Source organism: Bombus pyrosoma, linkage group LG15 (assembly GCF_014825855.1).
Source record: "Bombus pyrosoma isolate SC7728 linkage group LG15, ASM1482585v1, whole genome shotgun sequence".
Lineage (NCBI taxonomy): Eukaryota > Metazoa > Arthropoda > Insecta > Hymenoptera > Apidae > Bombus > Bombus pyrosoma.
Genome location: NC_057784.1, coordinates 9,622,470 through 9,635,554, shown reverse-complemented (window position 1 = coordinate 9,635,554; position 13,085 = coordinate 9,622,470). Strand labels below are relative to the sequence as shown.

The following is a 13,085-nucleotide window of genomic DNA, read 5'->3' as shown; positions in this document are numbered from 1 at the left end:
GTATAATATAATATAAGTTTGCATAAATATAATTATCTGTAATCTAATGATTCACGAAGAAAAACCTGATTCGTCCGCGTAGGATCAACAGAAAACTGGAATGCAAGTTACCATAAAATAGCTATATGTATTCAGTCGAATTGGTAGATTTCATGCAACGCTCACGTTCTTGCAACAGATTACAAAATCGTCGTGGCTTTATCGCAAAAACACGTGTGCTTTTTATCATGTCTAAATTACGATACTAACGAGCATTATCTTCTATTACTCTTGAAGATATCTCGTTATACTTTTAATGCTGTGTTATTGTATGGAAATACTAAACATTTACTTTGCAATTCATCCTGGTTAATTGATTTAACACGACTTTCTTTAAACTCACTTCAATTAATACCTACATATCCAGCTTTTTATTCCTGACTATACTCTTCGTGTTAAAATAATTTCAGCTTTGAATCTTGACATAACGATAAGTTTAGCCAATTGCTGTTTAATTTCTATCTCTTAGTATATTATTTAGTATTATCTGTTTATACAAAACACGTAATGTAATATCGCACAAAACGGATACGAAAAATAGCGGGGTAATTGTAATCTACGTTTCTTTTGAATTCGAATTTATATCGTGCTGTACACTCCAGTGAACTTTCACCTATGACAGTTTTTAAGGATTGAGAATGCCAGTATGTTACTCTGTACATTGTTCGTCGTAGCAATATCAAATATAATTTGCATAATTGTTACGGTGACCAATATAATCGCAGGAGAGTTGAGCACAGAGTGAAGCCGTGGCTGGTTTCTCCGATAGACGAAAGCGAAGTAAAAGTGGAAGCAAGTACAAACAAATTTCAAGCGTGCTACTCACGGTGTCAGTCCGTCGCTCCAGCTGAACATCTTCTTGATCTTTTCTCTCGTTTTTGGGTCGCTTTTATCCTCCATCTTGATCAGCGTTCCTTTTGTGACTTCCGTACAAATTGGTCGAAGGACCTTGCAAAAGGTATCTCTTGCTGAGATTTTTCAATGACGACGCATCCTCTTTGTCACACGCTTTAACGACACACTGAAAACAATTGAATAGGTTTGATTAATACGGGAGAATAATATTAATCCATTTGCATCGTGGCTCTGCTTAAGAGGACTGGTCCCTATCACCGCGCGCGGTCGATCGTAGGTGCAGTAAATGACATCCGAATTCTTCATGGAGTTTATCGAAAATTTACTGTTCGAAACGATTGGTAGACAATGTTACTACGCAAACATCGTATCTTACATTCTTTATAACAGAGGAAAAAAGAAAAAATTGTTTATTAAAAAGAAAATAAGAAATAAGAAATTAAATCATATTATTTCTCGTGGAATTCTTTAAAACGGTCAATACAATAAACTAAGGCGAGATGCTGACAAACGGGTCAAACGTGAACTCATCACGCCTGAAGAATACTTAGCGACTGAAATAAGAAGCAGTCGCAGCGCACGTAATAATTCGCGCTTGGTGATAGAAGGCAATCGTCCGATTGCAGAATAATCCGCGTGGTGATAGAAGACAATCGCAGCGCGCGGATTAATCCGCGCTTGGATGGTTTAATATGGACTTTGTACTTGAAGATTTTCTTTTTTAGAGAATAAGTCTGATCTTTGTTTTTTTAGTTCTTGTCAAAAATTCGTAAGAAAGATAATAAAATAAAAACAGATTTACGTCACAGTACGCGTTTTGCAAGCATACCTCAATGCCTCTTCAAATATTTCCGTGTAATTTGTAATGCAAAGCTGTTAATAGGATAGTAATGTATACTTATTTCGATTTTTGACTATGAGAATGATTTATCCAAATCCTTAAGACATTTTCATGAACTACGAATACGCAATTTAAATGCAAATGAGCGTGCAATATTTCTTGAATTAAAAACCATGCATAATTACGCGCCAATATGCTCAATTTTATTATCGAACGGTGAGGATGATTTACCAAGCATTTTAAAAACATCTTCATAAACTTCTAATTACAATTTAAACGAAAATATATTCGACGACGTTTGATATCTCGTGAGATCAAAATCAAGAGTATACATATCGCGATTATCGAATGACGATTATGACTCGCCAATAATCTTTACAACATTTTCGCACTCATCGAATTGATAATTTGCACGTAAATGAATCTTTCGCGAGATTAAAATATTTATCTCCACCGTGAGGATGGTTACCACATTTACGACATCTTTTTCAGGAATAAGTTCCAACCGGATGGAAAGATTTTTCCCCAGCGAGAGAAACCTAAACGCTGGTTCTTTTAACCAAGGTGTACCGATCTCTAAATTGTGTTTAGAAACCAATACTATTTCTCCACGCTTTCGCAGACCCAGAAAAGCGATCCGTTTCTTCGAAGGATGCATAGGCCTCGTGGAAAGAGCCGCGTGCCCATTCGTGACAATGGCGGAAAGTGAAACTGTTTTACAGCGACTACGTATCCTGCGAGCAACGTCGTGTGCCTCAGATCATTACGAAGAAAGCGTGCTGTATAATAATTTGTCAATGGAATAGAAAATATGACGAGCTAAGAATAGTATACGCATTTTCCTTGGCGCGCTACTGTCACGGAATCTTCTCTTCGTCGCTCTTCAACGAATAACTTCTAACTTCGTTCCACCAATGACGTTGCTGTTTGAATTATTAGTCAAACTAAATATTGTTTCTCCATTAATCCATTAATCAAACCATTAATCATGAGATTGATGTCAAAGTTAAGAAAAAAAGGAGGTGATCTCTTACGTAAAGATCGGGAAATGTCGACCTCCGAGATTACTGGAATAGAAAAATCGGCATACGAATGAAGGATAGCAAAAGAGAATTGCAAGATCTTTGATTGGATCGAAAATATTCCAAAAATTCATCAAGTAAATCTTTCGAGGTAGGAATTTCGTTATGCTGTTGGACGATCGAGATCGTTATCACTCAATCGTGAAGCCCCAGACGGATCTTCGATCTAAAAACGACGGAAATTATGAATCAAGATCTCAGCCTGATATTTTTTCAACATGCGAGTCATTTAATTGGTACCGTACAGAGTTCTTCGTGCAGATTTGAACATTAGTTCTGTTGTTATTTATCGATAAGCAAGTAGCTGTACCGAGATTATGTATAATTATTCATGGAAATTCATGGAGATTTAATAAATACTGGATAAGTCCAGCAATTCCATTGACATCTTTTTCGAAATTAAAGCAGAAGGATTGTCTTCGAGTTCTATTTCTTCTCGTGCAACTGGATTGTCTAACTGTTCAGATAATCGTCCTATTGTGTCCACGAGCGGCGTACGCGTCGTTGACCGCGCAAGAAAGTGGAGCTCCGTCGATCTAAGCGGAAGTGCCACCAAAATGATCGCTGGATGTGGTCGATGTTAATTTCATTTGGTATTCAACATGTTGCATCCACCTACTCCATTAATTAGTTTCATTTCATCGAGATTTCGTTCATTCGACGCAGTCACGATTTTATTTTCAAAACTATGCAAAGTAAGAAGATCGTATTTTACTATTTTTGAATATTTCGTATTTTAATATTTGTAATTTACGTTTTAAAATCTCTAACACGTAATCCTAACGAGAAACCAATAACGATTCTAGGACGTAGCAGGATTAGCAGCGGTATTATAAAAGTAGTATTATAATATAAAATAGCAGATTAATAGCAGGGCGATTAAAAGACAATCTGTTGATAAAAAATGGGAGACAAAAAGTATCCGTCCATTGAAATGGCTCATAAAATAACCGGATTATTTGCACTTGTTGCGATTAGAATATAAATCTTCTGTTTAATGTTCTAAGTTTGCTAACTCGTTGCAATAATTCATTGTTAGAATAATGGTAAATTGCGATGACGCGAATACTGTGAATAATTAAGGAGGTTTTTATTCGATGGAACGGAGACATGTAAATAGGGGAACGAATTCTCGAAACGATTCGGCTTTCTGTATAATAAATTCGTCTGAATCTTTTTTAAATCGCGAACGCAGCTGCGGAACCCGGTCTTCTCCGGACAACGATGCGTGTTCGCAATATAAAGAGAGTAATTGGCTATCGAGTCAGGTTAACAACTTCTGTTTTCAGGACAAAGAGTAGCTATATGAACGATGGGAGTTGAAATAAAACTGCGTAAGGTTAACAAGTTCGTTTTAATAAAATATGATATTTAATAAAATATAATGTTAATAATTTAATAAAATATAATGCTTACTGCGGTCTACGAGTTATACTTAACTATCTAGATTACGAAAATCTAGAAAAAGATATTGCTCCAGTTACGCGTGGACCATGTGATGCGGCGTTTTTCTACAGTTTATGTGTTCGTGTTATGTGAAAGTGTTGCGGGTGCATCATTCGACGAGTTCTAATTGCTATTCCGTACCGTTCGGCAAATTCCCTTCCGTCACTTCTTACGTCTTATGTAAAACTGGTAAAAGTCGAGATTTCGTCAAAGTCGAAACCATGATCCGTTCTCTTTGTTGATCTGTGCTATCATTGACCAGTTATTCGCAAAGAAAAAAATAGTACCGTTAGAGACCGTGAACGGTTCCGAGGGATCTGCTATCGCCTCTCTTGGTTTGCCCAGCGCTACGTGGATAAACGATACGAATGACTAAAATACTTGATAGAAATGCACCTCTCGTGCTACATACGTAACTTGGGTTATTCAAGTTTTATTTGGGTTGCTCGTGTCGTATGTAAAAAAATCGAAAGTGCACACCGATCTACTCTCATCGAGATTAAACCCTTGTCTTATGATCTTTCTTAGCAGCTAAAGTAATCGTTAATATCCCACTATTTTTGTACCTTATTACGTGCAAAATATTGAGATATTGTATCGAATTAAAAATGAAATTTAAAATATAACCTACTTTCGTTGAATCAAAGCCATAATCCGTGTCACGAATGCCAGGCGATATTATAAGAGGCTTTCGCATCTTTTAAAAATATTTTTATAGGTCATCCAAAAAATTCAGCTGACCACGTGATCATGTGGCAAGTGATTTTCACACTTTTGAAATATACTGTATATGTACTAAGCTGAGAAATATAATAATAATAAATAAAAAGGTCAGTTCGAATAGATACCTGCTTTGTATTTTCAAATTAAATCAAATGGCAGTTGCTGATTTCCTTTCCATTAATATCCAAGATAGATATTTATATACATAATGTATTATTGTACCGGATATACAACTTGTACATACATACGACAAATACGTGCAACATATAACTTGGCTCATAGAGAAGTGTATCATACAGTTTGATATAAGCGATGGTTTTATTTGGAGCAGAAAGAACGTATTTTTGAAAGAACGTATGCTTTCATTTACTAGCCTCGAATGAAAGTAGGTCAACTATAAAGGGTTTTGTGAAATATTATGTAAATTTCTACATTTCAAACTGTCAGATATATACATACAACTAACGAGATTACACATATGGTGAATTGAGAATTTAATACCCGTACAGCTTTTCCATTGCTTCCTCGTTACACTTCCCCGACTTCACTCGTCACCTCTTTGATTTCATAAGACCGAGCACGCGTCTACATCGTAACACGCATGAAATCAGTGATACATTGCAACCACTGGCTTTTTTACATGTTAAAGAGGAAGTACTATATACAATACAGGAAGTGCACATATACATTTTGTCAGAATCGAAATTTCGAGATTTCGAGAATCGAAATATAATACATGGTTACTCTTGAAACTGGATGCTTTCATAGAATCGAACGGATGACATGGGTTTCTCGCGCGATTTCTGCAGCACAGTATTACATTGCGCGATGCACCTATTTTAAAATGTTGGCAAAGTTACCTTGGCGATATCGTGTCTCCGCGCCTGATTTATATCTTGACAAATACTTTAACGTACGACGAATAGGTATAATTGTGTGTGTATTTCAGGTCCTTGCCAATTCTTGATAACACATGTACGATAAAACGATGTTGTTACTTTTGAACATGTCTGTTCACAACGTGAATCAAATCAGGTGTCTTCGCACGTAAGTGAGAAAATTGATATTGATTCAATGTTGCTGTATATTTGTCACACTTGTCACACATTCAGTGATACGAAAATAACCTTGCATTCCAATGCAAGTTGCGAAAATGCGTCTGCGGACCGTGTTCGGATATTCCTCTGTGTATTTCTAGGTTACATGAGGGGAACGGATGGACCGTCGCGAGATGAGACGAAGGGAATCAAAACGAGATATGCACCGTGGCAGTTCACGGAGAAGGAAGGACGAGGTTTGAATGCACGGATGAGGACGCCCGAACGGTTTGAACGTCTTTCTCGCACTGAGAGACGAGTCCAGTTGAGCAATAACGCACAGCCACCGGCAGTCGAGCGTTCACGTACCAACACACATTCTCTAGGCCGACGCACCTTACAGGGGTATGCGCGCGCGTCTGCCACTTGCCGGTAAATACATACGCTCTCCACTGGTCAACTTATGGGCGACGAAGCAGTTGGCAACATTGCTAAAAAATCTCGACCCCTGATCCTTCGTGCCAGATTCCAATGATCGTGTTTTTCTTTACCGCTTCCGCAGGTAAGAAACTTGTACGTCGACTCTAAACGATCGATTACTTGATTATTCATTTGCATAGGACTTTCAGATCGACGGTGATCCTGCCTGTAAGTGAACAATACTGGAGATTATTCGAATGACAGATTGAATGGCTGATTTGTCATTGCGCGCCATTTGGTTTTCGGTGAGTGACAAAGTTTAATTGTTTCTTTTATAGTAGAACTATCAGAGCGGTTGATTATGTAACCTTCGTAGGAATTTTGTGAATTTAGAGCGGTACAGTTTTTATGAATCATTATTTGCACTATGCAGTCTTTATGTACAATGATTCGTGAAAGTATAGTATTTGAATACTCGCCATAGAAAACTTTTATCGATAACATCATGTTATACACTTGCTCGTTTTATACATGTAACGAGACATTGGTATCATGATTGTATTGATAAAATTTGAGGCCAATCTGAAAATGTATATAAATAATTAGTAAAAAATTATAAATATCCTATGAATATTGAGGCTTACTAATATATTGAATAATGGACAGTTTAAATACTTTTATGATCTCTGAAAAATATATATTTGCACTAAATATCCTGTAGCTTCTATATACATTTTCACATCTGTTTCAAACTTTATCAATATAACCCCATATATATAATGTAACAATGATGGGTGTGTCTTATCAAACAATGAAAGAAAATTGAAAAGCGTTTTATAGAATACACATAGTACATATACTCATAACAAGTTCTACAAGTGATCGTAATATCTTGGTTTCTTCGATACAAGTGTTATACTTTAATAAGTACGGTAGCTTTACTATTAACCAATCTCGTAGCATTGATAAATTATTCGATTAATAATTAATCTTACATTTAGTCTCGCATTTCTTTTACGTCGATAAATTTCAAAGAATTGTTGGAAATCTGCATGAAAAGGAAGTCCTATTTTCTATTGTCGACACATTATCCAATTAATAATCAATCTTGTGACATTTCTCTATATCGATGAGCATTGAAAGATGATTAGCAATGTACATAAAAAACAGAAATTTCTTGCGAAACTGGACATTAACGTTAGGTTTTGAAATAAGTGTTTCCCTCTCGATCGTTTCTACCTTCCGAGGTTATTTTCAAATTCCCGTTCACTGATGGCAATGCGCGCGCGCGCACACACAATCAAGTATGTTTGTGATCGCATCACGAAACCATAAATGCGTTACGAACGTATACATTGATTCTGTGCTAGTATGTGTTTTTTTACATGTATATACGTGTCAAGTAGCTTTCGATTCCACAGACCTAACGCGAATGTGCGTGCATGTACGCACTTTTCTTCACGTTGCACCGTAAATCGAAAGTGCACGGTCTGCAGTTGGTCGCTAGTGCCGTCATCTTCCGCATGCGAGGACCCCTTATGCACCGACCTGTTGCGCAAATCTTTGCAATTCGAAATTAGTCGCAAAGATATTCGTCGCGAAATTATTGCATCGCTTGCGACACCCGTGCCTCTTGAGCGATCTATGAAAACCCGCCATTATGATACTATGCAACTGGCCACTTCAAGTTGAACGCATAATTTTTGTTGAGACCGATCGAAATGTTAACTCATTAAGGATTAAACGATAAAATAAGGTAAAAGTTGTAATATTATGGGATATTAATTGGACATTACAATATCAATGGGGAATGTATCATTTTTGGAAAATATAAATGAAGTAATTTACGTACAGTGAAGGACAAGAGTATTCGTACAATTGGAACGTAAAAATAAAAATGGCTGATATAAAACAATCAGGTGACTTGTAATTGTGGATGTACAATTTCGTTTGTCTTATTATCAAGCTTATTGGGATTATGCAAGGGGATTTAATAGTGTTGGTAACGTGTAACTTGTGATATCTTACTAATGATACAAATTCAATCGTGCAAAAGGACCTTGTTAGTGTTTATGGGATTTGGAGGATTCAAATTTCATGTTTAATGGTGTACTAACAATTAATATCAATGTACATACGTACAGTTTATAGTAGAGCATACATATATATTATTGAACCACTAGACTGATGTTAGAGTAATGATTAATTAAAAATTAATTTTTAAAGAGAAGCTATGATGAAATGTAGACTCCGAGAGAAGATTCTCCGCGAGTTAACTTTCTGAATGCATAAAGAAAGACATCGAGATAATTTCAAAGGTTCTGAATCATCGAATGATTGTTCTCTATTCTTCGCGACAGAATAGGCAATCCTTTCTCATACATAATTTCCAACGCGTAACATAGATTCCACTTATTCTATGTACTGTGAAACCATTACGATTTAAACGCGAATGATAATGACATGAACTTATTGTGCAGAAGAATACGTTTGCATTTTAAGGATATTTGTGTTGATATTACAGTGTCTAATCGAAATAGGAAATTATATTTTTATAAAATCACAATACTAGCATTCCAATCATTTTTTCATACAAGTATTTATTTATATAACTTAGATTATTAATATAATTTTGCTATTGCGCGCACTTTTTCATGCCTCTTACGCTGCTTTAAAGTCAGTGTATCTGCGTAACTCATATCGTCGCATTTTTTCTCGATTTCGTATTTTACTGAACAGTAGATATTGCAATTTACGTTCAAACATGATTCAACATTTTAACAATTTTTATCGAGATTGAAATTGATATATAGACAATTTGAAACATCTTTTTTTCTAATATAGAGTTGTAAAAATTTTTTGACAAATATTCGCTTATTATGAACTATTATTTATTAGTGTTTTTGACAAGTATAATTGTTGAAAGTGTTAATAAAATCATGAAAACCATTAAAATCATATTCAAAAAACAACTGGAACATTTCGAACCATTTCTTCTACCATTTCCTGGTCAGTCACCATAATACAAGTTTCTTTATTAGCGCCAATTTTAACTCTATTTGTACCATGCGAAGTTATCATCTTTCTAGCAGATGCATGAAACTCTTCCGCTCCAGATGCCACTTTTATTTTTAAGATATTATCTTTAGTAATACCAGAACCTGGCATTACGATAATTTTATTTTGAGCCTCTTGAACGAGCTTCTGTATTAATTCTAACCCCTCCTCGGCAGTATCCTTTTGGCCAGAAGTCAGAACCCTTTCAAAACCTAGGTTTATTAAAATTTGCAAGGATTTTAAGGGGTCGTTGACTTCGTCGAAGGCTCGATGAAAGGTTACTGGTAATGGTCGAGCAGCAGAAAGAATGTCTTGACAAGATTTTACATCAATTTCGTTGTCTGGTGTCAATGCACCAAAAACGAATCCACTAGCACCGTGTTCTTTCAATAGTTTTAAGTCCAGCAGCATAACATCCATTTCTTCCTTCGTGTATATAAAATTTCCAGAACGTGTTCGAAGCATAGCGTAGAGTGGTAACGGTGAAATGATTTTAAGTAATCGCAAAAAGCCAGGAGTGGGCGTTAAACCACCCTCGGAAAGGGCAGAGCAAACTTCGAGTCTCGTTGCACCACCTCTGATCGCGTTTTTCGCTGATTCTATAGAATCGATGCAGATTTCCATCTGAAATGTCGATTGCGTTGCAACAGGATACGTAGAAAGAACAGTTATTTAATCCATCAACGACCACGCAAAGAAATAATACGTGAAGATACAATATTACTGCACAATAACAAATCAAAAAGTTTGAGAACTTAAAAATTTGATAATTAGAAAATCTGAGCACGTGAAAATTCGTAAATTTGAAATCTAGGAACTTTAAAAATTGGAAAGTTGAAAATATAATGTGAGAAAATAATTAATGGGTCTTGAATGGATTAAATAATCATGGTGCATGCTTACTGTTCCTGTTTGAAAGTGTTGCCAATTTCCCGCTAGAGGGTACAACGAAGAAAGTAACTAGCTGATTGTACTTTGGTACTCTCTGTTTGAAACAAACAATGATAACAACTGAGAGGAAATTAGAGTGCTCACGCTTATTGTTCTAGTTGTTCCACGGTATAGGTGCTGCCATTACCACGCAGACAAGTGTTGAAAGTGTTCCACGCTAGCATATACAAGAACCTATTCAATTCCACCATAAACGAGGTATACACTAGCTATGTGGCTCCACGCTACAAGAGCCGCTATTTCGTTGTACAGTTCTACGGAATTGTTCATACTTTTCTATCCGAGATAGATAGGTATGAGAATTACAAAATCACGCGATAATTAAGGAATGCCTGAGAAAGAGAAATTAATTGTTTATTATAATCTTTTTAAACAAGAATGAAAGAGATGGAGGGACTGAGAATCGAAGCGTTTGGCGACATGTAAAGATCTGCGACAAGCTGAGATTTTTTAATCAAAACTCAAACTTTCTTTTGTTTTATTTATTACGGAAATGCAATGCGGTAACTTTAGAATACAGCGAAACGTCTTTCCGTTAATCGTCATCGTTGGTAGTTGCTAGTTGTCATCTTTGAGGTCGGTTCCCACCAGCCGAACACTGGAGTTTGTGAACTGTTCCCGTACAAATTCTCCAGTGGAAACCCTCTGTTCATTTCTAGTTCGCGAATAGCTCTAAGGACTGTTGACGATGCGAGATTACAGAGCACGTTCTCACTGGCGGATATTCCCATTGTGGACATTGTGGATCTACCTTTCCGGGCGCTATTATGATGTTGATTGGGGTTCGGAAATTTCAACTATTGGCGTTCGCGAGTAGCAGTCATAAAAGTTTACTTAAATGTGCAAGAGTATGTTCGTAAACAGCGATCTTGAATGTTACTCATCACCGAGCTGTACTCGTGATACGTAGTCGAAACAAAGCAAATACTTGCTTGTCATCTCTAGTTGATTCTCATTATTGCTAATTTGCTTGTTATTTCTAGTTGTTAGCACTAGTTTCAATAGCCTTTTCCCACAATAGTGGATGGTTCTTCGAGCTAACTGGTTTTATTAGTCTGCGGACCACTTGCAAATGCCAAGCAACCCCAAACGATCACAACATTCGATCAACCACGGATGATGACAACCATGCAATTACCGAGAGGTACTTTTTCTGCAGGTACATCACCTCAGATATATTATTCGTAGCCTATCAACTACTGAAATTATTATTAAAATGAAATTTATTTTTAATTATAACAACGACATTATCGCGAGGATAGTAAATTTAATATTAAATCTAAAAACTTATCCTTATAGAGAATACATTAAAGTTATTGCGTCATTTCTCTGATTTATTATCGTTTGGAAGGAAATATTATCTTTTTTCCCCTAAAAAAATGTAATAAACAATTAATTTCTCTTTCTGATGTAACTAAGTGTAATTATTGCGCCATTTTATTATTCTCATAACTTGTCTATCTCGGATGGAAAAGTATGAACTTTTCCGTAGAATCATACAATGAAATAGGCTCTTGTAGCGTGGAATCACAGCGAGTATACTTTGTAGTAGAACTAAGTAGGTTCTTGTATATGCTAGCGTGGAACACTTTCAACACTTCACCGCTGAGGGCAGTAGCAGTCTGGGAACAACCAGAATCATAAACACGAGTACTCACATTTCCTCTCTGATACCACGTTATCACTGTGACAGTTGTCTTATTTTGAAAATAACACCGTGTTATTTATGACGAAAGATTCATGTTGGAATTACATAGATTTTCTGATCATTTGCTTTAAGAAACGCGATACTTAATAAATTGAGATAAACGAAAGAAAAACACAAAGATGCGAATAATTAATACACGTGGATGGTAACGATTGCCAGCGATGTGTCATTAATACGACTATTACGCCATCTGCAGAGATGCACTGTATTATTTGCAACGTTACGTAATCGTGAAAGATAATGAATGGAGTATTTCTCTTCCTGTCAGCTCGGGAGAAGAATAGACGGAAATAAAAGGAGACATATGATAAGTAATTAATGTTAAGATGTAAAAGTATGGAAAAGAAAAAGGCGCTTCAGGGCATTTCCAGGAAATGAAATGAGATAAAAGGGCGGGTAAGCTCGTGGGACAATATATTCATTGGCCATTCGCCTGTCTCTCCAATGACCTCTGAAGCGCCGTCTCCTAAAAGGATAGTTGTGTGCAATGTCGTGGAATATTTCCAAAAATTCTTATCCCAATATAGTATTGATTTATTTACTAGAATCTAGTTGAAAATGCGGCAAGGATTTCTATGATTAATAAAATAATACATCAGTTTGAGGCAAAAATACTGAATATACAAATTTAAATGATTAATAATATGTACTATTAAGATAATACTAATTGCTGTCTTAAATACGTAGTATTAGGAATTATGTTTTACTTAAGGAGGTACTTTTTGATTTTTCACGTGGAATATTAATACCAAATTGCTTAGGTTCTGGAGGATTCTTTCTTCGTTCTTCTTCAGTAGATGCAATATTCTATCATTTGTCAAAATTAAAGAAATTTTCCAAAATCTTGGGCAATAATTTCTCCAATATATCAATTCGTTATACAGAATACTTACCTTCGTTTTATATATCCGAAAAGTGCACGATGT

General features: G+C 35.9%; 3 protein-coding genes across 11 annotated transcripts in view; 1 reads left to right on the top strand and 2 right to left on the bottom strand.

The window, feature by feature from the left end:
- The window catches only part of LOC122575526 (ABC transporter G family member 20), a 49,211-nt gene extending 42,878 nt beyond the window's left edge, over positions 1-6,333 (bottom strand). The window contains exons 1-2 of the mRNA XM_043744573.1: positions 5,847-6,333; positions 866-1,060 (exon numbers count right to left, since the gene is read on the bottom strand). Of these exons, the coding sequence (XP_043600508.1) occupies positions 866-939 (74 nt within the window). The 5' untranslated portion in view covers positions 940-1,060; positions 5,847-6,333. The remainder of the gene's footprint in view (positions 1-865; positions 1,061-5,846) is intronic.
- Positions 6,334-6,399: 66 nt separating this feature from the next.
- Positions 6,400-13,085, top strand: part of LOC122575525 (erythroid differentiation-related factor 1) — an 89,653-nt gene continuing 82,967 nt past the window's right edge. For 2 of the 6 annotated variants that reach the window (XM_043744569.1, XM_043744567.1), the window contains exons 1-2: positions 6,400-6,585; positions 6,653-6,748. The gene's annotated coding sequence lies outside the window, so the exon portion shown is untranslated. Of the gene's footprint in view, positions 6,586-6,643; positions 6,749-13,085 lie in introns of all 6 variants that reach the window. The other 4 variants (XM_043744568.1, XM_043744566.1, XM_043744571.1 and 1 more) reach the window with 2 other exon arrangements.
- Positions 9,024-13,003, bottom strand: LOC122575530 (copper homeostasis protein cutC homolog). Of its 4 annotated transcripts, none has more exons than XM_043744579.1 (3): positions 12,110-13,003; positions 10,404-10,511; positions 9,024-10,124 (listed from the first exon to the last, which is right to left on the bottom strand). In XM_043744579.1, exon 3 carries the CDS (start codon positions 10,122-10,124, stop codon positions 9,405-9,407), a length of 720 nt encoding a protein of 239 aa, XP_043600514.1. In that variant the 5' UTR covers positions 10,404-10,511; positions 12,110-13,003; the 3' UTR covers positions 9,024-9,404. The 4 variants fall into 4 exon arrangements, with proteins under 4 accessions (XP_043600514.1, XP_043600513.1, XP_043600515.1 ...); XM_043744578.1 differs by having other exon boundaries at positions 10,404-10,485; XM_043744580.1 differs by having other exon boundaries at positions 10,404-10,485; positions 12,205-13,003.

What these genes read in the sequence shown, in the direction of transcription:
- LOC122575530 (XM_043744579.1), bottom strand. Translation starts at nt 10,124, where the DNA reads ATGGAAATCTGCATCGATTCTATAGAATCAGCGAAAAACGCGATCAGA.